The 24,753-nt window shown below is 38.4% G+C and overlaps 7 protein-coding genes across 7 annotated transcripts; 2 read left to right on the top strand and 5 right to left on the bottom strand.

Moving 5' to 3' along the window:
- Positions 1-1,397: 1,397 nt before the first annotated feature.
- On the top strand, positions 1,398-2,383 carry CBG16258 (the record flags this gene model as incomplete). Its single annotated transcript, XM_002643514.2, has 4 exons — positions 1,398-1,448; positions 1,495-1,589; positions 1,635-1,861; positions 2,073-2,383. The coding sequence occupies 4 exons, from the start codon at positions 1,398-1,400 to the stop codon at positions 2,381-2,383; spliced, it is 684 nt and encodes a 227-aa protein (XP_002643560.2).
- Positions 2,384-4,899: 2,516 nt separating this feature from the next.
- Cbr-aakg-2 lies at positions 4,900-8,514 on the bottom strand (the record flags this gene model as incomplete). Its single annotated transcript, XM_045238819.1, has 8 exons — positions 4,900-5,031; positions 5,098-5,337; positions 5,911-6,022; positions 6,688-6,860; positions 6,917-7,101; positions 7,913-8,013; positions 8,132-8,367; positions 8,416-8,514. The coding sequence occupies 8 exons, from the start codon at positions 8,512-8,514 to the stop codon at positions 4,900-4,902; spliced, it is 1,278 nt and encodes a 425-aa protein (XP_045095883.1).
- Positions 8,515-11,213: 2,699 nt separating this feature from the next.
- Positions 11,214-13,167, bottom strand: CBG27427 (the record flags this gene model as incomplete). Its single annotated transcript, XM_045238818.1, has 11 exons — positions 11,214-11,320; positions 11,365-11,518; positions 11,578-11,787; positions 11,831-11,937; positions 11,986-12,035; positions 12,119-12,201; positions 12,247-12,421; positions 12,464-12,657; positions 12,705-12,907; positions 12,948-13,038; positions 13,084-13,167. The coding sequence occupies 11 exons, from the start codon at positions 13,165-13,167 to the stop codon at positions 11,214-11,216; spliced, it is 1,458 nt and encodes a 485-aa protein (XP_045099794.1).
- A 2,232-nt stretch (positions 13,168-15,399) lies between these two features.
- On the top strand, positions 15,400-18,175 carry CBG16260 (the record flags this gene model as incomplete). The annotated part of the gene is made up of 14 exons (XM_002643516.2): positions 15,400-15,457; positions 15,700-15,817; positions 15,869-15,980; positions 16,042-16,173; positions 16,224-16,296; positions 16,345-16,493; positions 16,536-16,634; positions 16,703-16,825; positions 16,868-16,977; positions 17,024-17,137; positions 17,258-17,437; positions 17,479-17,706; positions 17,751-17,948; positions 17,995-18,175. The coding sequence occupies 14 exons, from the start codon at positions 15,400-15,402 to the stop codon at positions 18,173-18,175; spliced, it is 1,875 nt and encodes a 624-aa protein (XP_002643562.2).
- Positions 18,176-19,406: 1,231 nt separating this feature from the next.
- CBG27426 lies at positions 19,407-19,823 on the bottom strand (the record flags this gene model as incomplete). The annotated part of the gene is made up of 1 exon (XM_045238817.1): positions 19,407-19,823. The coding sequence occupies one exon, from the start codon at positions 19,821-19,823 to the stop codon at positions 19,407-19,409; it is 417 nt and encodes a 138-aa protein (XP_045099793.1).
- Positions 19,824-21,045: 1,222 nt separating this feature from the next.
- On the bottom strand, positions 21,046-21,663 carry CBG27425 (the record flags this gene model as incomplete). The annotated part of the gene is made up of 1 exon (XM_045238816.1): positions 21,046-21,663. One exon carries the CDS (start codon positions 21,661-21,663, stop codon positions 21,046-21,048), a length of 618 nt encoding a protein of 205 aa, XP_045099792.1.
- Positions 21,664-22,533: 870 nt separating this feature from the next.
- On the bottom strand, positions 22,534-22,827 carry CBG27424 (the record flags this gene model as incomplete). The annotated part of the gene is made up of 1 exon (XM_045238815.1): positions 22,534-22,827. One exon carries the CDS (start codon positions 22,825-22,827, stop codon positions 22,534-22,536), a length of 294 nt encoding a protein of 97 aa, XP_045099791.1.
- Positions 22,828-24,753: the final 1,926 nt, after the last annotated feature.

Here is a 24,753-nt window from a genome sequence, read left to right as displayed (position 1 = left end):
TTCCGTGCGAGACCCATGCAAGACACTCTATGTGCCTTTACGTTGAAGAGATTTACGAGCTCGAAATTAAAGGAACATAGAGTTTCTTGCAAGGGTCTCGCACAGAACATCAAGATGGCCTAGAAAACTCCAGCATTTTTGATTGCCGCGGCCGCAGCTAGTTGCTGTCGCGGTCGCAGCCGCAGCTAATAACCGCATACCCGAATTTCAATTTCGAATCTTGCAAAATTAGTACTTATCAGCCAAAATTAAGAAATAACATGAAATACATGTAGACAAAATTTTTCGAAACTTTCCTTGTGACCGGATAACATCTGTCTTTCAACGACAATTGGTGTTTCGCACAAAAATAAGCCAGACATGGAATTCCAAACAAGAGGAACTTGTCTAGAACTATGTACGTCAAACCCACGGGACTCCTATTATGAAAAAATAACTTTTGCGGCATAAAATGAGGATTTGAGCTTCTATAGATTACTGTAGTTCTCTTTTTTCAAAAGTTATCTAGTTTGATCTTTCTAACACTATTTTGCTCAAAAATCCCTGAAATTCTGTCCTTCAAAAAAAAAAATTATCCGGTCCTTCAGATTTAAGAATATTTTGAAACCCTGACCTCATTGTCATTTTTGTTTCAACTCTCCTTTTTTACATTTTTGGTTTAAGGTTGCATTTCTCTACTCTTTCTATACCTTCTTCCATACCAGTGACCGGTTGGCACGGGAAAAATCATATGGAGCACATTTATCAATTTATTATCTATCGAACATCAAGCGAGTCATATCGAACTGTGCCTTGAAGCTTGGTGAACTCATTTATGATCCACAGACATTTTCTTTTTTTTCAATTTTTGAAGAGTGCTTCAAAAAAGTTTTGAAATTTCCGAGAACTAGAATGACCGAAAAACTTTTATTCCTTCTTCATGCCTTTTCCTTTTCAATTTACAGATTGGTTTCCTCCTGCTCTTCTACGTCAACAGCGGTGCTTACCCTAATAGATGGAGTTTGTATTCTCTCTTTTCTCAATCTCTCATGTCCAAGACGAAGGTCGACACCCCAACTGATAAGAACTGTATTCCGCTTTTTTAGCTATTTTTTTTTCTCATTAAAGCTAGGCAAAGTTTTTCTCGTTGGCCAATTTGCATGTTCTTTTTTGTTATTATCATATGTTCAATATTCATAAGATATACAGCTAATACATACATCCACGCCTTAATAAATTCTGTCCCTATCTCCACCTCTTTCCCCATTCCTAAACTCTTATCAGCACTGTTTCAGTTGTCTCTACATTCAAAAATGGAATATCAGCAACAAATTGGCGGGCGCGCAGAAATCATGAAGATCCTGGGCGACCATCTTTTGAAGCCAACAATCATTCAAGAGACTAACAGCTATTTAAAAATGTCAAGACAGCTGGCGGAAGTTGCACCAGACTGTTGCTTCGTTTACACAGTGAGTTCCTCGTAAAGATGTTCCGGATTAATTTCTGAAGTTTTAGAATGGACAATTATTGGAGATTCGGAAGTGTAACTCGTGCCACGAGCCATCAGAAATAATGAAAATAATCTCAATGGTGGATTCAGATAGCTTCGGGTAGGTTGGAAGATATGCTATCAAAAATCAAGTTTCATTTCTCAGAAACTATCTCATAATGAGAGACATAGCTCACGGAATGAATAAGCCACGAATCATCGACTTGAAACTCGGAACTCGTACCCACAGCGATTTCATATCCGAAGAGAAAAAAGCGTTACACATCCGCAAAAGTGTCCTTACAACGACGTCCTCGCTCGGAATTCGTCTGTGCGGCGCCCGTTTCACCGGGAAGGACGATCGACAGGAGACTCAATGGACAAAAGGCCTTGGTAAAACTCATCATTAATATTATTACGAAACACCTGTCCTAAACATGAAACTAGGCGAAGAATTAATGTCTGCTAAGATACAGCTGGCTAATAGATCCCTTGGAGAATCTAGGATGCTAACCTTGTTGGCGAATTTATGATCCTAGAGCCTTGTGGAGAGTCAGAGGGACCAGTTGAAACTAAACATTGTACAACACAAAAACAATTTCAGGGAAGACCATGTCCAATGAAAAATTTTGGAATGCAATGAAGATATTCTTCGATATCCCGCAAACCCAGAAATTTTCTGTCATCCGCCAGCTCTTGAAGATCAGAGCGGTCATTGAATCCAGTCCCACTCATCGCTACTTCGGATGCTCAATTCTCATTATTATCGATGATGAAGAGGAATGCCACGTCCACACAAAGCTGATTGATTTCGCTAGTATGGCTCGCTCGGAAGTGGACACCCCACAGTACGAGGATGTCGATGAGGGAGCCATGATGGGAGTCAACAACCTCCTCCAGATTCTCAATGCTTGAGGTAGCTCGTAGATCATTCAAAACTTTTTTTAATCCACTCAGTTTTCTTGTTCACTGGTTGAAATTGTTCCCCACCGCATAACTTTTCATTATGAAACCAATTTTGAATTTGATAGTTGTTCCAAATTCAAAACAAACTTCCCTTTCTTCTAATAAATGATATAAAACTTCCACTAATGATCATTGAACCTCCTCGAATTTTTCAAAGACGCGTTTTGTTAATATTCTTATCATTGAAATGCTCTGAAAAGCCAGAAATTAAAAAATTCCTCAAATTGGAAAAATGTTGGGCACAAATGAGCCCAGGCTTGTGACTAGCACTAGATGAAAAAGTCCTTTTTCTTAATTCTAGAAATAGTGGGTTAATACTACCGTAAAATCTGTATTAATATTGCGCCTCTATTTGAATTGCCCCTCTAATAGACTTGCACCCCTTGTGGTGACTTGAACAATAGACTTGCATGCAATATTAATACAGATTTTACGGTATCTCCCATAAAAGGTGTCACCCAAAACTCACCAGTCCTTGTCGTAGCTGTTGTAATCCTCTGCTTAACTATTATCCGTTTATGTCCTTCCTTGATGTCCCTACAATTATTACTTCTGATTAGAAACAGTTTTTTCAGTCTGTATGGTGACAACAGTAGAAGAACAAAAAATAATAATAAAATTTAGAAAAGAGTTACAGTACCCATTTTAAAACAAGCATTCGAAATCATATTTCAAAAATTTCTCACTGGAATAAAATGAAGACAACATTTATCAAGAAGAAGTGTATAGCTCAGAATATATCGCTGCTCTTCCACCTAGAACCTAATCAATCTGGGTGCCTCCACAAAACCATCAAAATCAAACGAAGGAGAGCCGAGAGACCCAAATGAAAAAAAGTGCTTCTAGGGTAGTGGCGGGGGCGCCTTCTCATTTCCATTTAGCTTCCTTTCTCTTTTCTTCCATTTAGAAGAACGGCTCCTGAAGAGGCTTTCCCATCTGCTCTTATTCCGCTCTCTCAGCACTTTTTGACCCAGCGCCTGCCACCATCTTATTCTCATTTTCACTTTCTTTCTGGCTTCTCCCTGTGTGCCCAAACCAAAAAAAGTGCGAACGAAGAGAGGATCTCTTCCGTTTGCGCCCACCCGTCTTACTCTTCCCCAGATTGATGCCATTTCGAAGACTCTTCTCCCGTTTTCGGTAGTGCCCCTCGCTTTCTCTGACTCTCTTTCTCTTTTTTTTTGTCTGAAGTAGAAGCTCGCCACGGACAACCGGGAGAGGACTGCAAAATGTCATTTTTTATGAACATTTTCTGACGTACAGCAGGGTGCATCACGTTGGTTTCTAAACGAAGAGAAAACAAAAACCGGTGGGATAGAGAAAACGACAAAGAATTGCAAATTAGAAATTAACACAAACTGGTGTTAGATACCATCCAAAATATCACCAAAAATTGCGTGTGCAAAGTACAGCCAAAGGGAGAAGAGTTGCAGGAAATTGGGGGAGAAATGATTGAGTGATGACTAGACTAAAACATTTCGGAAATTTGGAATACAATGGGACGGGAGGTTTGATAAAATGAGGAATGCAGTTTTCGTTTTCTGGAAAAAAGCAACCATTCTTCATAAATGATACATTATCACTTCTAGGAAAAAATTTCAGAACTACTTTCTCAACCAACTTCTGAAAGGACAAAGTATTTTCACTTGATACACCAACTAAGTAGGAAGACTAAGTATGAACGACCGAAAGCTAATCAGTTAGTCTACAGTTCTCCCCACCCCCATATTACTGGTTGATAGGGAAAAACGAGGAGACAGAGATTATGAACAAAAGATACGTGTCCACAAAAAAATTTCTGATGATCGATAAGGTATCGGTTCAAAAGACGCGATTTGAAGTGTAATAGGTTCTGTGTTCAAATCATCATTCACCTTTTTACAATGGAACGAGAAAAGGTGAACAGTAATGGGGAAGACATTGCTTTAAAAGTGCGATTTCAAATTTTTTGGAATGTACTTTTTAAAAGTCATCAGTTTGAAAACGACACAAGGTCGGAACCCTGTGGTAGGATTAGTTTAATTTTAAACAGAAATTCGAACCAACGGAACAGTTTATAAAAAAAAACATTGTAAGGAAAACCTACTGAAAACCCAAGTCAGGAATTCAATAGCACTGAAAAAAGAGTATGGACTTGAAGGGGGGATGAATGACTTAGAAACATATATCACAACTTGTTGTCTCGAGAAGAATCTTAAGATGAAAAAATTGAGCTCTAATCATATGGGAGCATAAGGGAAAAAACAACAATATGCCTAGAAGATGGAAAAATCCTATGGCGAGAGGCAAGAGACGAAACTCCAAATATCGAATACAAATTTTTGACGTGGATATATGTTTTTTTTTCTTGAGAGTTAATTATTTTTCTAGATTTTCGGGGTCTTGTGAGTGAGGCGAAGGAGGGAACGTGTATACATAGAAAAAGAAAAAAAAAAGAAAAAGAAAATAATGAAGACCATCTATCAAAATTAATGGTGTGATGGCTGATGTTTCGAGTATGAGTTTTGGCTGACTGGAAGGGTGGACACCGATGCACTGCTACTCGAGTTAGACTCCTGCTCGAAGTTGGCAGCGTTGGTAAGCAAAATCTCGCGGAGCTCCTAAAAATTTACAAGTTAGAGACACCGGAAATTAGAAATGCTGGGAGAATAATTTCGAAGACATACCTTATCATTCATATCCCCGACGTGATGACGAGCCCAATGCTTTTTGGGTGGGGTGATGTTTCTCAGGTGGCTTCCTGGTTGTACCACCATGAAGTTGATGACGTCGGACAGTGAGATGACTCCTTCGATTCCGCCTTGTTCGTTGACGGCACACAGGCGATGGACGTTGTGATCGACGAGCACGTTGACAGCCTTCCAGAAGCTCTCGTTGTCACGTACGGAGACGACACGTTCGTCATTCTGAAAAAGCTGATTTTTTCAAAACCCATTTCTTGAACGGTATTTTTTAATTCAGGCACAGTACTGTAAAAGTCAGAATTTTTTCCCAAAATCACACTTAGACCGACCATGGGCTGGCCCAGACAAAATTGTAGTAATTTTCCAACCCAAAAATGAATGTAGTAGAGCAGTAGCTTATTTTTTTATAGATCTCGTCAAGTTCTCCATTTCACTATGCAATTCAATAGGAAAATTCAAGAACAATTCGAAACAGTTCTTCAAAAGCCCGGTCCGGCCAGATACAAGTACGCTGAAATACGATTTGAAAGACTTATGCAAATTTTCCACTTTCCCTCTACGACTACATTGCCACTATCACTAGATGTCTGATCTTCGCTGTCAATTTTTGAAACCTCGAAAAAAAGAACCTCTCTAGTCTTTGTCCTGATAATTCTTTTATCAAATCACAGATATCTTCCTATCGAAACCAGTTTTCAATTGTAACAATTGAAAAACTTTTGGGTGGATTACACGGATGTAACCGTTGACAACTTGTGATCTTTCTTCCTCTCACTCGAAAATTGTTACACTCACCTGCATCGGTCCACCTTGCGACTTGAATGCCAACGCTTCCTTGACGGTGATGTCAAGACGGTTTTCGAGAGCGATTCCGACCGCATCAAAGCGAGAGTACATGTCGACGACTCTGAAAAAGGGAAGATTAGAAATCAATTCTGATTTGCGGGTTGGTAATATCAGGGTCACTAGATCGAAGCAGCTCTTTCATGATCAAGACTGTCGGGAGCAAGGGCGCAGCCGACACAGGCAAACCGGCTGTAAAGTTGATGAAATTCAGTTTGACCCTGGTCTGACGGCGCTGTCTACTTTTGAAAAAGTGGCCAGTCGACCGTCATTTCCAACAGTCTTAGCCATAATCATAAAATATAACGTAACGGTCTATTCATATTTAATATACCGCTTGAGATTGTTTCAGGACTTATTTTAGTCACCGGCAATCAATCCGGGAAACATTGTACTGAAATGGTACCAGAATATAACAGATTTCGTAGTATGTGGCTGCTCTGGCACGTTGAACACTTCGGGCGGGCTAGAAATGCTGCCAGATGTAATCAACATGACGGTAGGATTTTTTAATTTTTTAAGTGGGCTCGAATGCCAGCTTTTGGACAGATCATGGTCAGGTTTTGGTCGAACATAGTTCAATAACAGCTGTTTAGCGGTCCATAGTCAGATGTATCGGTGACTCCTAAGTTCTTTGCATGTTTTGGCCCGGCCTATGATAATCAAGTTTATTAAATAAATAAACTTTATTTTCCTTTTCCGATTATTTGAAATTTCCTTAAAACTCACTTGAAAGTATCCCTCTCGACGACAGGAAGACCCGAGACTCCCTTGTTCAGTAGAATATCTAAGCAATCGACCAATTGAGTATCTGGAAACACAACGCGAATTCCACTCCACGTTCCGATGCCAAGCTCCTTTGGCGACTTGTGAAGATACTCGAGTGGGGCCAAGTGCTTTCCCTGGAAAAATACATGTTTTAAAACTAAAACGAGCCGATAAACAATAAAAAACTTACGTAGAGCCAGAGGAATTTCAGAATTCGCTTGTGGGTGAGGATGAAGAGTGCAGAGCCATCATGGGTGTCTATGACTGGGATACGGTGAACACGATTCTCTGCGAGGATGCAAGCAGCGTCTAGCAAGCTGGAACTGGCGTCAACAGAGACCAATGACTTCAGGTTGCCTTCTCTTCGGACGAGATCTGCAAAAAGGTTGGATAAGTAAGAAAGTGAATTTTGTTCTATTTTAATTTGGATCGATTCCGATGACAGGTTGTCGGGCAAACTTCGACTCGGCTTCGACTCATACTCGACAGTTTTAGACTTGTTTTTGTCAAGGTTTGGCTCAGTGTTGTATTGGCTTCAACTAGAATTTTACTTTCCGTTTGCCTAGGCTTGGCTTCGTCTGGCTTCGTCTGAACTGACCCGGGTCAGCCCAAGCCGGGCCTGGCTTGGCCCGAATTTGGCTAACTTGAACCAAACTGGAACGAGCATGTGCGACTTAGGTACGATTTCGAATTCCTTGGCTCTTCTTGGCCCGACTAGGACTTATTTGACCCGGCTTGGACCGGCTTGGCCCGGCTTGGACCGAGCCGACGCGACTTGTTTACGAGTTCGAATTCCTTGGCTCATCTTGGCCCGGCTAAGACTGATTTGGCCCGGTTTGACCTGTCACGATATTGCTTGGCTCGAATTGGGCTCAACTTAAACCCAACTTGTTCGTCTCGGCTTAGCTTGACTTGCCTTGAGCACGACTTGGGGCCCGCCCAGTGCTTGACCTAAATCGGTTTGGTCCGGCTTGAGCCCGGCTTGTGCCCCGCAGCATTTGTTTTTTTTTAAATATTTTCTCCAGAAAACTGATCCGAACCAAGCTGGTACGGTTTATCATCAACTGGAGCCAAAATGAGCCACGGAAAATATGCCTAACCTCAAACAAAAGTTTTTCTTCATCAGAAATTGTCTATTTTTTCATGCCACTCTTGCGATTCCTCTTCTTTGTGAGATCTCACTTACCACGATATTGACGAATCGTCAAATTTCCAATCTCCTCATTCGCAATCTGACTCATGTCGAGCTCGTTTTTTTCCTTGTTCTCGCCGGCCGTTGCTCTGTCTCTGCAAAATTTATTTTTGTTTTCCTTCATTGCACTGGTTGATGAGATTTTGAGTGATTCTGCCTTCTTGCACTCCAAAGTGTGCAAGAATCTTTTTTAAAATCAGGAGAAAAACTCACCTATAGATTTTAAGCATGACTTTGATGAAATCGGTAACACTGAGAATTCCATCGAGTTTTCCACCCAATTCTGGATCCGAGAGAAGCACGTGACGAGTGCTCTGCGCTAGAAGGCCATTGAAAGCTTTGTGCATCAAAAGACCTTGATCAAAAACGACCATTTTAGAGCTGGACGGCATGGCTTCGTAGCACTGGTTGATCCAGAGAAGACGAGCGAACGCTTCTTTGTCGTTCGGCTGAAAGAATATATTTAATTTGGATAAATTCATTTCATAAATACTCACCGTTCTAGGAAGAACCTCATCCGACTCGTTCATCGTCGTCGACTTTGACGCAGTCATGTGACTGATTCGCTGGTGGTGAATGTCTTTGAATGAGGACATCTCTCGTTTGGTTGGAGAACCCTGGAAAGAGATTTTTTAGGGAGAGACGAGACAAGAAAAACGATAATTGGAGCAAAGACTAGCGGAAGGATAAGGGAAAACAGAAGAGATAGAAGATATGCAAGCCAGTCATGCATGGACTATGAAAATATGCTTTCTCGTTGATGAAAAAACTTCCAAACTTTAGAAACGCGTGGAAGTTTTCTATATGATAGCAATCTTTCGAAACGCGCCTCACACTTTTCTATTGAAACTGGTAAACATGTATCATGCGTGTTTCAGTCTCTCGGTTTCCTGAATTATAGTATCATTCAATTTTCGCCGCACCGTACGTACAGAGAACAAGAATGATTGGCTGATAACACTTAAGCACACACACACACAGGAATAGAGGGAATTTTTCGGGCCGGTTCCAAAAGTGCACGTACCTTCGAAAATAGCTCCAGACAGACACAAATTAGATTTCGTAAAGCGGAAAAAAAACGAATATGGGAAATTTGGGAGAAAGGGCAAACTTTTTCGTGGGGGGAGAGAAAAGTTATAGCACGTGATGTGAGAAAACCGGCTCGTTTCTCAATCTCAAGGGATTAGGAAAGCTGAAATACAAAAGAAGAAACAAAAGATTGCCGTCGTTGATGATGAATTTGTGTCACTTGAAATTTGGTAAAAAGGAGAAATGTTTTTCCGCCTTCCTCCCGAAATTTATCGTAGGCTTTGCTCAAAATAATCTATTTATATTTGCTCAACAAGACCAAAACATCAGATGAAGCTTGCTGGCGAATTGAAATTTAACGCCGAAAAAAAAATAAATAACAAGAATGAGCTGACCAAAAAAGTGCTGAAAACCGCCAGAAATTTCCCACACTGGGAAATTTTCAACACCGAAAATTTACATATTTTTGGTTACATTATACTGGAAAAGGACGAGAACCTACGACTTTTGGTTTTCGATTGCCCCGAAAAAGGACACGAAATAGAATAGAAATTCAACGCCATCGCCCGACCATCTATCTTCAATAGTCTGGGGTGGAAAAGGAATGTGAAAACGGACACAACGCGCGGTTAACACGTGGGATTGAATATCCAATCAGGTTCTAATTTCGATGAAATGATTAAAGACTAAAATACATCATTTTTTGTGACGAAAAAGATCTTATCTTATCATAAAACTTGGCCAACCTTGAAGGACTGGCAGAAAAAAAGCGAACACATCCATTATACGCATGGCTGCTTTCAAATTTTCGTAATTTATAGACTGACTACTAGCAGCAGTGGCAAATGGAGAAAACAAAAATGCAGAAGACTAATTTCAATAGAAAAAAGAAGAGCTCTTTCATAATAAGAAACACTTATGTGTGTGTGTTGTTTTCTCAAAACGCTTTCCAGAAAAGTCTGGAAACAAGCACTCTTAAAGGACAAAGGTCAGAAAACGCAAAAAACGCAAATCTCGGCCCACAATAACCAGATGAACGCCCCAAATCGTACGGCCACAAAGAACAACAATAGAAGAAAACTAGGGAGCGTGAGAGAAGAAGAGACTCAGAGAAAACTGATGATGATGGGCAGCGAGGAGGAAGGGCGAAGGTGCTGCTGACGACACACAACATAATGCAGTAAGACAAGACGGTCGGGGGGTAGAGAGCGTGTGGGAGATGGAGACGCAGCGCAAAATCTAGTGTGCGCGCGCACACAATGGACCTCGCCGCAACCTTCTGTCCATCAGTCAACGGCCACGCAAACGACACTCCGGAATAACGGTACTGCGCCTTGTTTAGTGGATTTGAATTTCGCTTAATTTTTGCTTATTTTCAGGCTTAAAACTATTTTTTCAGACATTTTTGATAGATTTAAGCATTTTAAGGCCACCAAGTTACCCCTGAATATTTCAAAATCATGGTTATTTTTTGTCGAATCTTTGCTTTAAAACTGAAAATAACGTCCAGCTTTGTGCTTTTCCCGTACATTCTATAAGTACTTCAAAGAATTTTCATAATTTGTCAACTTTCCAAATTTTCCAAATTTTAGAAAAATTACCCAATATCTGGAACAACACAGTGTCTGTACGCAATCAACCCTGACTGCGCTTCCAGTACCTAAATTAGCTTCTAAACATCATATTTTGTATGTTTCATGACCGTTCTCATTGAATAGTTTGAATTTTTGACAAATTGGGTCACTTTTACAAGAATACCCAAAAATTTGAAATAAAAAATTTGGAAAATTGGAAAAAATGATGATTTTGAGAGTAGACAAATTATGAAAATTCTTTGAGATACTTATAAAAATGTGCCGAAAAATACAAAGCATAAAATTATTTTCAGTTTAAAAGCGAAGATTCGACAAAAAATTACCAAGATTTAGAAATTTCCAAGGGGTCCCTAAAGGTATTGACCGTCCAGAAATAGGTCCTTTTGGTCGTGTTCTTATACGGTAAGTGGTAAAATCATGAAAATTTGTCCTCTAAGGTTTCTTTCTATCTTGAATCGAATGGCGTTTAAGGAATTTTGATGTCTGTTCCCGTTCTCCTTTAACTGCCAAAATCAAGATGGGTCCTAAAGATATTGACCGCTTTGTAGTTCAAAATTTTAATACTTTTGTTTCCGTCAGAAAATTTGTCTTATAAAAAACAAGCGCATTCCTTTATTGAAAGCTCACATAAACACACACAGACAGCAAAATATAAAACTTTCAAAAATTATTTAATAAAAAGCCAATTTATTCTTTTGAACCTTTCCACTTGCCGATTTCGGCAGGTCCTTAACAATAACAACTCCTCCACGAAGTTGTTTCACAGCCGAGAGTTTCTCTGAATTTGAAAATTTGAAAAGTTTGCGAGTAATCTAGAACAACCTCTCATGGTGTGTTCTAAATGTTTTCGGAACAACAACTCGTCAACGTCCTTTTCCAGAACGACATACGCTTTTGGTAGTTGACCACATAACTCATCCTCGACTCCAACTACGGCTACTTCGAAAACTTTGGGGATCGTCAGAATGACATTTTCCTTAAACACCCATGGAATGGAATTTTTGAAAAGTTCTACAGAGATTGTATTTAACTCACAATCTCAGTTGGAGAGACTTGATATCCGTTGAGCTTGATCAAGTCCTTCATTCTATCCACTATATAGTAAAATCCATCCCTTTCCATAGCAACGTCTCCAGTATGGAGATATCCGTTCTCATCCAGATTTGGAGTTCCATTTTTGTAAAACTTCATGATGGCGTCAGATTTCAAAAGGAGCTCCATTTCTCCAGTTTTGTGAGTGAATAGCTGTGAAATCGTTGATAATAAAACGCAGCAAAGGACAACTCACCTTTGCTTCAAATCCCGGAAGGAGTTTTCCACACGATCCCAAGTGTTCAAAATTGTCCCCGATTGGTGTAACACAGCTCAAAACCACAAGTTCTGTCATTCCATAACCTGAAAATTGGAGATTTATATTTTTAGGACACGAACTTTGATGGAAACCTTGAATAAAATGCTTGACTTGTGGGAAGAGAGAAAGAAGGCGTTTACATCTTTCCTTAGTCAGCCAGATGACCCACACAGAATTGTTCTTAAACTTTTTATTTTCAGAAATCTGATTAGGACAAATGCTAACCTTAGGCTAGGGCATCTCCCTTGGAGCATTCCCATTTTCAGAAACACATTCGCGATAGATGGGACAATATTGATGGTATCAATCTGAAATTGAAAAAAAAATCAAATGGCCATTACATTTAGTATTACATTGTACTTCTCGACCAGGTCCATCATCAGAATCGGGTGGAAGTCAGACATTATGACTGTAGTGCATCCCTCAAGGAGACACAAGAGCAGAGCCCAGAATCCAGAAGCATGGTAGAAAGGCAAAAATGCCAGAGTTCTCAAAGAGCTTTGAGCGAGGAGTTGGTCGAATAGAAAGCTAAAAAAAACGTTTTACTTGATTCAAAAAATGGAGGGAAACTTCTTGAGAGAAAAAGTGGACGCGAGAAAATTGCGATGAGTCAAAAGGCAACATTTTGGTGAACCAGTTGTCCCACTAGAGAATGGGGCAAGGAGAAACGAGTCAATGGTGTTGGTTTCAACATTTAAATGCTCGATTTCCAGAATTTCCCTCGTGTAGGTCTTCACATTCTCTGGGACCACTTCGACAACGACCTAGATTCAATACTATGATTTTTTCAACACTTTTCTCCAGCTCTTACGTTTCTCAGGCTCCACGCATTTTCTACTGCTACTCCCTCATTGGTGAAAACCACTTTGGCTCCACTCTCTTCTAAACTGTACTGAATTTCGTTTGGAGTAGACTCAGAGCTGATTCCAGTCATGATTGCTCCAAGTTTGGCAGATGCCAAAAAGAACAGCGGGTACCAAATAGTATTTGGCAAGCAAATCAGCACAATGTCTCCTAGAAAACGGATATTTTCAGAAACTAAGGGTAACAATACCTTGATTGACCCCAAGTTCCAAAAGCTTGGTGACCATTTTTGAAACAAGTCCCGGAAGTTCTTCAAAAGTGATAACTTGGTCTACGTGGATCTGAAAGAATTCTGAATAAACTATGAAAAGAAACTAACGACTCACTAAAGCATCCCGTTTACCATGTTTTGTAGCATTTTCCAGAATCAGTTGGTGAAATAGGGTTTCAGGATAACAACTTGAAGACATGAAAAAAAAGTTGACGACTAGTTCAGACTGTCAAAAAATATGAGAATGGAAGAAGATGCATAATGTTTGTACGGTGTATCATCTTGACGTTTCAGATTAGCTTCAATACTCCGCACTGTTTTTGGGGTGCGCCATTTTGAAATTTGAGCCATTTAGAGTCATCGTATCGGTGTATATGTCGAAAACAATTTAATTAGTTGGAATTGCGAAGAATATTTATAAGAAAAGAGTAGTTTAGAATAATTTTTTACAAAAAGATCAGAAGATGACAATCCTCTAAAAGTGCAGTAATCCAACCCTGAACCAGAAATCTCATCCAAAACACGTTTATGAGTCAATTAAAATTATATGATGCTTTGAACTTTGCTTTTGCGGGGTGGAGCACTGTGCGAAGAAGTGGTAATCAGAGTTTACTTATGGCGCTCATGATTTGTCAATAAGAAGAAATAAGGAGAGTGAGAAAAAGCTATTCGAGATACCTCCTACATAAAACAAAATATTGACTGTCAAGTTTTGAGGAACGAGTTTTGTCACATGTTGATAAATTACAAAAAGAAATTATTGAAACAAAAAAAAATCGAAAAAATACTTTAAAAGGCTAAACTGATGATCATTTTAGTGGAAAATGGTCAATTTCGGTTTTTGAAAAATTTTTAAAGCAGTTATAAATCTCTATTCTTGTAGTTGGCTACTTTTTTGATGATTGTAAAAAAAAGTTGAAAGCTACAAAAACGAAGTTCCGTATTTAATTGAAAATTTCTGAACTTCAGACCAAACAGACAAGAAAAGCTTTTTTTCAAACATCCAAAGTTGACGATTTTGAACTAAACTTTTCATTTGGAAATAGAATATGCAATGTATAAAACTGTATAAGATAGTAAATTCAAACTAGCATTGTAAAACTTTTACAGTGTCCTACACCGCCCAACTATCTGAACTCTGACCCCAATATTCTATTTCCAGCTGTTCCAATGCTCTTTGTTCACCAGGTTCAATGTGTACTACTAGTGTTTATTTGCAGATCATACCACTATAAAAGTTCTATTCGCATCAACCCAAAGCTAAAGTAACAATTTGGGAGGGAACAGGTGAAAAGGAGGAAGAAAAAAAGTGTGTTCCAAAAATGGTTGCCATCTGTGATGTCAAACAAATATTTCGGCAGGCAAAAAAGCGCACTCTCACCCTTTGCCCCTCTTTCTCCTCGTTTCAAGCTCTATGTACACAGTACAAATATATTCCAGTTTTGATTAATTCTCACTTCCTCTCCCAGCCAACTACCAACCTACTTACTGAAGCAGAGAGTTACTTTACTTGACTCGCTCATATATATTAAATTCGTTTTGAAAGGATAGCTCCATTTATTCTTTTTTTTTTGAATTTTTTTTGAGATACTGTAACCTCATAATTACTCCGTTAATTAGGTAGAGGTTATAGTTCTTTGTGTGCTTCCCTGTGAAAACACTTAACAATACTTTTCACGTTTTTTTTCTTTTTCACCGCTCTCAAAAGCACTTTCCAAACATTACTCTGAACAGAAAAAGTGTGGTCAAAGACAGTAGCCGCTATACTTCCGGTCATTTAACAAAGGCTAAAGAGCAAAACATGTATATTTTATTATTACAAGTCACAGACTGTACCAAATGAAACAAAAACTGTTTCACGCCTTTTTTTTCATAGTCATTGTTTACCCAGTATATTAATCTCCCAATCGCCTCTTTTCAGTGTCCACTCGAGAAAGTTTCGAACGGCTCTTCCTCGTTTTTCAATTGATACAGAAATGTTTAACTTTAAAAACTGCTGATCAGAAAGTGACTAATCGAAAAACTAGTTGGGTTTTAAAAATAGACTTCTTATGGTTTCCTACGGTAACTAGTTGCTTCTTGGTTATTGTCACTGCTCAGCTTTCACTTTGTTTCACATTTCACTTCAAAAACTTTTTGATGAACGTTGCTCTTTTTAAATTGTTTTTTAGTATTTTAATTATTTTTGAATTAAAAATATCAATAGATAATGCTATCGTATTTTCTCTAATAGAAGCCAACTTTTTTCGTGCATTGTGATCTCAATTATCGTGGTTCTTTTCAAACATATTTCAAAAAGTTTAACTGATAAAATGTTTATCATAATATCATCTACATTTCATAAGCTGTCAGATTTTTTTATATCTTGGATAGTAACCGGAATTTAGAAAACACTATATAAATGCTTCATTCAGGATTGACGAAAATGCTGATGGTTGATGAGCAATTGAAAATTGGTCCAGTTTCACTTTATAGCCCAGGACCGAATCGTAAGTTGATTTTCACATCAATTTTCAAAACATTTTTGCCGCTAACTGAAAAACTTTCCTCTGCTCATTTCTGCTCTTGATCTTGATCAGCCTAATGTTTCTGCTACTTTTTTGTCTTCCAGTGCAAACATGTCTTCTAGTGCAAAGACTTATTTTTGCACTTGTTATTTCTTTCTCAAACACAAAAGTTCCCTGCTAGTTTTTGTTAGAAAAAACCGAACAAGTCAGTATTATGTCTTTAGCCATCGTGATTGCCGATGACATGGAAAAAGGGGGAAGCGACAGTGACAGTCTTCCCTCTTCGCCGACACATCATCATGAAATCTACAGACGACCTTGGATACACGAGCCGAGAGCAACGTAAGCTTGTTGATTTTTCATATTAACCATTTTATTTTTTTTTCATTCCAGAAACTTTTTCGTACGACTCATAACCAGTTTATATGCGCTTATCATTACTATAATTTCACTGGTGGTGGAAGTTTCACCAACATGGAGGACGGATATGTGGCAAGCTGAGACTGTAAGAAATATTTTTTTAAAAAATTATTTGATTTGGAAAAAATAAACGTTGTTATTTTTAGATGTTCTACATTGCTATGTATGGAGTTGGCATATTATTTTTCGCGTATTGCTATGTCTTTATTATTTATCCGGGTCCCTATAACTATTTGATCTCAATCCTAAGAAGGTATAAGATAATCAAAAACTCGGAGGTATGTCTGCCAAAAGTTCAGCGGAAAACCAAAATAGACCAATGTTCCAGGACTGGTTTATTATGCAAAGCCAACACAATGGCGAAGGAGCTGGCACATTGTATCTGAGACTTGGAGCACTTTGTGAGTAATTGGATATTAGGGAAAAAAGTTCAAGAAAAATATTTTCAGTTTTCGGAAGTGTTGGGATCGTGCTGTTCGGGTTGGAATTGTTTCTGTGTATCGAAAATGCAACATGCAAGAAAGTGACTATCGCTAAGATGATTGTTGCTATTATTTTCACTTTTATTCAAATGCATTTCATCTTTTGTAACTCAAAGGTAAGATTAGTAGAATTGGTTTCTATAACAATTTTTTTTCAGATTACCGTAAACAGTTCTCGTAAGATTGTGGCATTTGGAATGATGCATTTGATCTCTGTCAACCTTTGGACTTGGTTTAGATTTGTTTTGGCAAAACAGGTTGGTTGGACTTTCCAAAATTTTCCAAAACGTCTGACTTACAATTTTCTCAATTTCCATATCTTCAGGAAGCCAAGGCACACAAAAAAGCAATGCTCAAACAAACGTTTCGAAAGTACTACTCTTCTTCATCATCATCGTCGTCCTCCGAAGAAATCCACGAGCTAATAAGCGCGGTGCTAAACTCGACGGTACTTTGCAGTTTTGGTCAACTTAACTTTCTCTCATTTTAGATCAACAACACTCCCGAGACAAAAACGGTTGAGCCAGCGGCGGTCAGCAGATTGTTTGCTCTTGAGCACTTCGGAGATGTTGCCACTTTTTTGACCACTTGCATTGTGGAGTGAGGGGTTTTCTCGTTGAGAGGGGTTAAAATTTTGGTAATTTAGGTACTCGCTAATTGGAGCGGCTATAATGTTTATTCTATGGAAGTCAATTGGGCAGAACAATCATCATCAGAGCAATAGTGGAAAGAGAAAAGTTAAAATGAGGATTGATTGCAGGTTACTGAAGAATTTGTTGTTACTAAACATTCTAGGAACCATATCTTAATTCTGAACAAAAATTTCAAAACTTTAAAAACAGCCTTTCTGGGTTTACGATAAAATAACTCTCATTTTTAGCTCATCTTCCACTGGTCTCTTCGCTGGCATCATCTTCCTTATCGGCTCTCTGGTATCAATGGGAATGTACACCATCTTTGAAACATTGAGAAATAGCTCAGGTGCCCAATTAGTTTTTGGGATTGTGGACCTTTCTCTGTTTTCAATTGCCCTAGGAGCCTGTGTCATTGGTCTTTGGAGGTAATGCCTCTTTTAGAAAACAAAATATAATAATTTTTTAGAATGCGTCTACTCCAATACCGTCTTCATGCCCATGGGGAAGTTATTGACGAAATCTTGCTTATAATCGGATTGATTGGGGAAATTCTGTACTGCGCTGTTGGAATAGACGTTTTTATTACTTGTAGAAGATCTGCAGACTTGACAGTTAGCGCTCTTCCAGCCTTTGTTTTTGTGATTCGGATGATTCAAGTTGTAGTTCAGGCTGCATTTATTTTGACAACATCCCGGTGGGTATTCGAAGTGTTAGATTGATCTTGACATGTATTTTTAGACTACGGTGCCTTTCCAAATACTCCATCAAATACAAACCTGGAAAAGAGATTATCACTTTCTTACTGGTCTCCAATGTGACTTTGTTTGTCTTTCACACTTTTGAGGGAATGAAGTCAAGCTTTGGATTTTCAAGCAAGGCAGCTACTCAGTATAACTACATTATTTATGCAGTCGGGCCACTTTTGGTGTTTTATAGGTAGGGTACCCAAATTCGGAATTTCTTCCATCACCTTTTTTTTCAGATTCCACAGCTCCGCTTGTCTCGCAGAAATATGGAAGCACACGTATAGCACAAAATCCAGCGAATACGATCACGAGCACATAATGTCGCTCTCTGACAGTAATTTAACTGCGATCACTCCGATTTCGGATAGTGGGAAAATCGAGGACGTGCCATCTCTCGCAGATCATTTGAAACACTAACTTTTATTTCTACATGTACCTTATACTTATTTTGTATGCAACGCTAATTGTACTTACCCTATTCTCAAATCATTATGATCTTTCAACAGAATACTTGTTACTCGATATTTGCTATTTTTAATACAAAACCAAACGGGGGGATTTTTTTTGTAATTAGTTTTACTTGCTCGTTCGGGATTTTTGCTTTTTTTCTTCTTCACTATAATTGATTACCTTGATCAAAAATAAACACTTCTCAAAATAAAGCTGGTATATTGATTCGGAGGAGCAGTAAAAATCTCACAAATTTCTCAAAGTATCCCCAGTAGGGTTCAAAGTATCCCCAGTAAGAGAAAATGTAAGGTACCCGAAAAACTAGGTTGTCAGGAAAACGGATAGATGTTCTGAATATTAAAAATTTCTCTCATGGACAATTAAAACGAAATTTATGTATATAAAATATTTAAAAATGGAACTAGAACAACTGATGATTGCCGATAATCATGCATTAAAATTATAAAATAAAGATGATAGTTGGGAAAATAGGAAGGCGAGGAATCAAAAAAAAGACATGCCGGGCAGGATTCGAAAGTGGTTGTAGAAGGATCAGCGTTAGGCAAAACTATGTCAATTAATTATAAAACTAAAGGCAGAAGCGTAAACAATCCACAAATATTCTCAGAAAATTTTAGCAGGAAGAAAATTGTAAAAATCGGAGTTGTTGATAAGCGGGTCAGAAAGATCAGAACTGGTTGTGGAAGGATCGACGACGCACAAAACAAATGGCGATGGGAAGCGTCGAAGTTGATGGGATGAGATGATGAATCTGGAAATAGAAACTTAGCTTTTGGCATTTCAATCAAAAATAATATAGTATGATTATCCGGAAAAACGACTTTTACTATTTTGTTGTTTCTGAATTTATGTGAATGAGGGTGAACAAAAAACTGATCACTGTTTTCAGCGATTGCTATCTTCAGAAAATATAAACACTCACCTAATGAGGTGGCATTACGGATGAAAAGTGGTGTTGGGTGAAAATTGTTGTTGAATGACGAGTTGATGACGATGAGAAAGAGACAAGAGTCGTCGAGGAAGTTGCGATGAGAGGAAGAATCTGAAAACGAATCTCACAGTTTCATATTAAAAAATTTCTAGGTATTTCGAGTGAAAAGCAACCTATTTTCATTATCCGGAAACATAACTTTTGTTATTTTGTTATTTGAAAATTTATGCAAGTCTTTACACTCACCTAATCATTCTTATCTTCTTCGGTTTGAGAGCAATTTGCTTCGGAAACCTGAGACTCATCTGCGTCATATCCCGATTCCACAGCATTTTCCTGAGTAGAGCCAGCGGCATCGTATTCGGATGACGATGTTGTTGGCTTCTGAGCCATGAATTCGTCGGTAAGTGAACGCTCGTAGAATGTGCGTTCAAAATGTATGCGAGCCGCTTGTTCCTCCTCTCCGTAAGTGTCTAAAATTGTCTCCTCCAAAGTGATCTTCTTCACTGGTGTGCTCTTCACGAACTTTTTCGTTCTTCCGTCGCTGGCTGGATTACTTTTGGAAGGCGTTTTCTGGATTTCTTCGGCAGACAACGAGGAATCAGAAAGGCTCTGGGAATGTTTCCTCTTTCGAGGCGTTTCGTTTTCGACTCTCATCATCATTTCGAGCTGAAAAATTATGCTCTGAAAAGAAGAAAATTTTTAATGATTGAAATGGCAAGAACGGAAAAAAATGATTCAATAAGAAAGAAAGAGAAACGTGAAAAATGCATTCCGACCTCTACAACTGCACCAGCAAAAATCAATATTTCATCCGGAAAAAAATTTTTTGGTAAGAATTTCCAAGCGAAAAATCAACTGAGAGAAAAATTTGTTTAAATGTTTCAGGAAACGACAGCTAAGATGTTTAAAAAAATTGCGCTTTTTGTTTCTATGAAAAAAACAAAACAGCGGACAAGAAAAAAGTGTCCCCACTCATTAGATGGTGAATCCGGACATATGGAAGAGTGCGTTAGCAATGCGGTAAATTCGCGCGCGCAATGAGCGTCCTCAGAAAATTCGCGCGCAATGAGCGTCCTCAGAAAATGCGCCCCGTTGAGAAGGCACCTCTCTACAGTGTAGTCGCTTGAACGCTTAAAGGGTTTTTTCACCAGATATCATCTCACCATGGTTCTGTAAATTTCTAAAAATTTTGAACAATGAATAATTAAAACGAAATTCATGTATATGAAATAATTAAAAATGGAATTAGGAAAATTGAAGATAACCGATAATCATGCATTAGAATTAGAATATAAAGGGGACAATTGGGAAAATTGGTAGAAGAGGGATCAAAATTGAAATAACAGGGTGAATTGAGAAGTGATGTGGAAGGACCGGCGGTGCACCAAGTAGACAGGCGATGGGAGGCGTTGAAGATGATGGGATGATGAGATGAGTCTGGAAATAGGAACTCAGTATACATGTAAGAAATGATATGCATGTCATTTCTCCAAAAAACCCGACTATTTTTGACTCATAATAGACAAATTTGAATTTATTTTTCTCAGAAATGTTCCCGTTTTATGAAATTTGAGCATTTATACAATTTTTTTTTCAAAACTTTGAGCTATTGAATACAACTCTCGGATCAGCATTAAATTTTGCAATTCCGGTAATTTTTGAATAAAAAAAAGGAATTGGAACTTCTGAATTTTTGCGAAAAGAAGTTTTCAAAAAGAAGAACTCGTACTGCTGAATGATATTCACTTTCCTTAGAATTTTCTTCATAATTTTTTTTCAAAACATTGCCTTATGATATGGCTCTTGTTTCCCATACACTCACCTTTTCAGTTTATTTAGAGTTTCTACTTGGAATAACTAGATAACGTCGTGGTCGAATGAATCAAAACCAGAGAAAGAGATAGTCGTCATCTAAATCAGTGTCCTCCATTGGATCATTGGCACGACAGTAATCGTCACGAGATTTGCTATTCGAAGAATCGACCTTTCTTGGGAAATCATCATCAGAAGAGTCGTCGTCAGAAGATTCGCTATTCGAAGAATCGACCTTTCTTGGAAAATCATCATCAGAAGAGTCGTCGTCAGAAGATTCGCTATTCGAAGAACTGTTCTCCATTGGAATATCACCGTCAGAAAAATCATCGTCAGAAGAGTCATCATCAGAAGAATCGGCAGCCATTGGAATATCACAGTCAAAGGAGTCATCGTCCGTGTATTCCTCAATCCCATCCATTTTTACGGTGTCGGTCTCATCGATGAAGGAATCGTCGCAAGACGAATCAGATGAATCCTCAAAAGACGAGTCAAGAGCCGGTGGGTCAACAGGAGTTTCCTTGATAAACGCTTCCACTCGGTTTGGGCTTGGGATCCAGCCAGGGCGTGCGAAAGCTGGAGTCAACGATCTTCGATAGAAGAGATGCTCGTACGTTGTTTGAGATTCAATCGGTAGCGGTTGGGGAGTCTTCGGTTTACGGATCAACTTTTGCCCACAAAGATACATTTTTTACCTGCAAGAAAATATTTTTTCTTTAAGTGCGAAGTTAAAATTTTGGAGTTTAACGCAGACAATTCTACGACGGTTGCAACAAAAAGAAAATTATGAGAAAGTTAAAAAAAAGGACAAACGCGTGCAAAAAAAAAACAAGAATGATGTCTCCAATCTCTTTAGGCAACGAACGGTCATCGAAAAAAATAAATGCGAGCGGGCGCGCAGTAGGTCAAAAAAAAAATTCAACTAAACTGTTGCAATGTGGCAAGTGTGCACAACGAGGGCGCGCAAAAAGAGAGAGAGGGACTTTTTTATTTCCGGATGGACTGTATCTGGCACATCTATCTCTCAAAAAAATGAAAAAAAAAAGATTTCGAAACTCGGGGGGTTTGGTTTCGAAATTTCTTCTCTCGAATTTTTTATTTCTAAAAAAATTTCAAAGGAACAACTCAATTATTTTCGAATCGTTGTAAGTAGTAATTTTTCGAAAATTGACTATTCAATTGGCTTTTTACAGTAGCCATAATAATCACCGCGGAGTCTTCTTTTGTCTCAATTTCTCAGAAGTATTGAAACATTATTAAAAAGGGAAAAACGCATTCATTAAATAAATCAGATACACATAAAATAAACACGGGATCATTACAATTAAAACCGTACATTTACAAAATGTACGCAAGAAAGGGTATGGGGACATGGAGAATTTGAAAATGATAAAGCACCAGAGTGAGCGAAGAAACAAAGTACACCAAAAAAGCCGAGCAACGAAAACATGATTGTAGAGATATGCCATTAGATTGTAGATCTGAAAACGAGATATAGACTCGTGCTCCTTCTTATCAAACCATCTAGTTATCAATATGTTTAGATTTGATATCTTACCTAATTCTTCTCATGTTCTTCTCCCTCTGACTCAGAGTTGGCAGCTGAAGTGTCCGTGTCCGAATGAGACATGTTCGAATCCGAAGCGTATTCATCGTCGTCATCTGAGTTATTATCATCAGAAGAGTACTCGTAGCGAGCGTTGTTCGTTGCCGAGCCATTCGAAGAATATTCAGTGAACTCTGGCGAGAGGGAGCGTTCATAGAATTTCGCGCGCCAAGTTGCATCCGATTCCTTGGGTGGCGAGATGGGCTCCTTTGGAAGACGAATCACCGTTTGTCCGAAAATCTTCATATTTTGCTGAAAAATGTTTTTTGCTTTAAGTCACAAAACAAATTTATGAATTTTTATCACCAAAAAAACCGGAGATAGGAAGAGACGCTAGAGAAACTGAGGAGGATAATTTTCAAAGCAAATGACAGCTATACGGTCCAGAAAGAATTGAACAGCGGGGCCGGAGTAAGAAAAAAAGTAGGGGATTGGATGCGATAAAACATACCACTATTTCGAAACCAGCGTGAAAAACAGCGTGAGTCATTTGAAACTGTGTGAAGCGACCTTAAAGATGGAATATGTAATATACTAAACTATGAAGTATGTATCACTGATTGCTGCATCACAAAGAAAACATATGATTTTTTTTCTTTTTTTTTATCACCGAAGTTAACCTATGTACTTGTCAGTACATGACGGACTGAGTATATTTGACGATAATATCTGACAACAACCAAAGTGATTGGTTAAGACGTGGAGAAGTGCAGCAAAGCGTTTTGCTTTTAATGGATATAGTTATATTGATTTCAAATAAGAAAAAAATTATTTTTGAAACTCAATATATGAGAAAAAACGATTAATAGCAGCTTCTAGTCTTAGATTAAAACATCTCCTCTTCTCTCTACGAGCCACAGACTGAAACAAGCAACACAAATATATTTCCAATATTTCCACTTTGAGAAAAATGGAAAGTCGATATTAGATTCAAATGGCACCAGAACGGTCACAAGAAAATGCACGGGGAGACAAAAGAAAAACATTAGCAAGTGATGACTAAAAGGATAATGGCACTGAATGCGTTGAAAAGCAAACAATCTCCTCCCGGATGAGAAATAGAGACAATGTGTGACCCACTGGTACCGTTTCTCGTCAGTTTCACTTGTGACAGCACACGACCAATCATAACAGCTTAGGAACGATACAAGAGGGGCAACTTGTGAGTCATAATGATCATGGGATGTGTTTCGTTATGAGTAAGCTGATTTTTTCGAATTTCAAAAACACGAACCGATTTTCAGAAGATATTATTCATCTGGACAGTGTTTAGAGAAAATGACGTGGTCCAGCTGAATGGAATTTTTGTCAGGGTTGTAACTGAATACGAACTTTTTACATTTTCATAGATTCCCATTGAATATGACATGTTATTTGCACATTTCAAAAGTTTAGATCGATGAGTTGATATCTGAAAATCTAGAAATCTTTCTGAAACTAGATCAACGAACGTGACAATCCAGTTTTAGTGTCCCGCCTGTTTTCCTTTTTCTCTTCTAACTGCAACATTTGTGCTTTTGTGTTACGGTTCTCCAATTATATCCGGCATACAACTTGATGGAAAGGATACCGCTAAAGTTAATCCCAGGCAGGTGAGTGGCATATGCCGTCAACAATGCACCGTTTAGGAGCTAATTAGCGTCTTGATCTTCCGACAGTATGGATGACGATGCTAATGAGCAATGTTCCGTCACAAAAGCGGTTGAAAGATTCTTGTCTCTAATCCACATGTCATTACTCAATCGAACACTTCCGCTTTTACTAATTGCTTGCAGATTTGGGTGGGACCACGATAACATGCTAGTGTAATTGTCTCCACCTGCCTGGGCGTGGCCATTTTCAACTATAAAAGGTCCAAAATACAGAGCCACACCTCATTCGTTCAGTATTCTTCTTGATACAAAGCTTCATTTATATTTTCAAGTTTTTTTGCTCTGGAAAATGTCCAAAATACAAAGTTCCCTTATGAAGAACATTGATGACAATGAAGTTCAAGTTATCTTCCAATCACTAACTGATCAGAGACAAAAAGTTTGTCAGGTAAATGATTTACATGATTTCCACGAGTTTCATTTGGTTTTTAATAGTTCGGTTTGTTAGAGATATCAAAGTCATTTCAAAATTTCCAGAAATGCGCAAAGAACAAAACAGTGTGCATCGCCGATAAACTTC

Source organism: Caenorhabditis briggsae (genome assembly GCF_000004555.2).
Source record: "Caenorhabditis briggsae complete genome, chrX, whole genome shotgun sequence".
Taxonomy (NCBI): domain Eukaryota; kingdom Metazoa; phylum Nematoda; class Chromadorea; order Rhabditida; family Rhabditidae; genus Caenorhabditis; species Caenorhabditis briggsae.
Note: the sequence above shows the minus strand (reverse complement) of the source record. Positions and strands in the feature narration are given on the sequence as shown.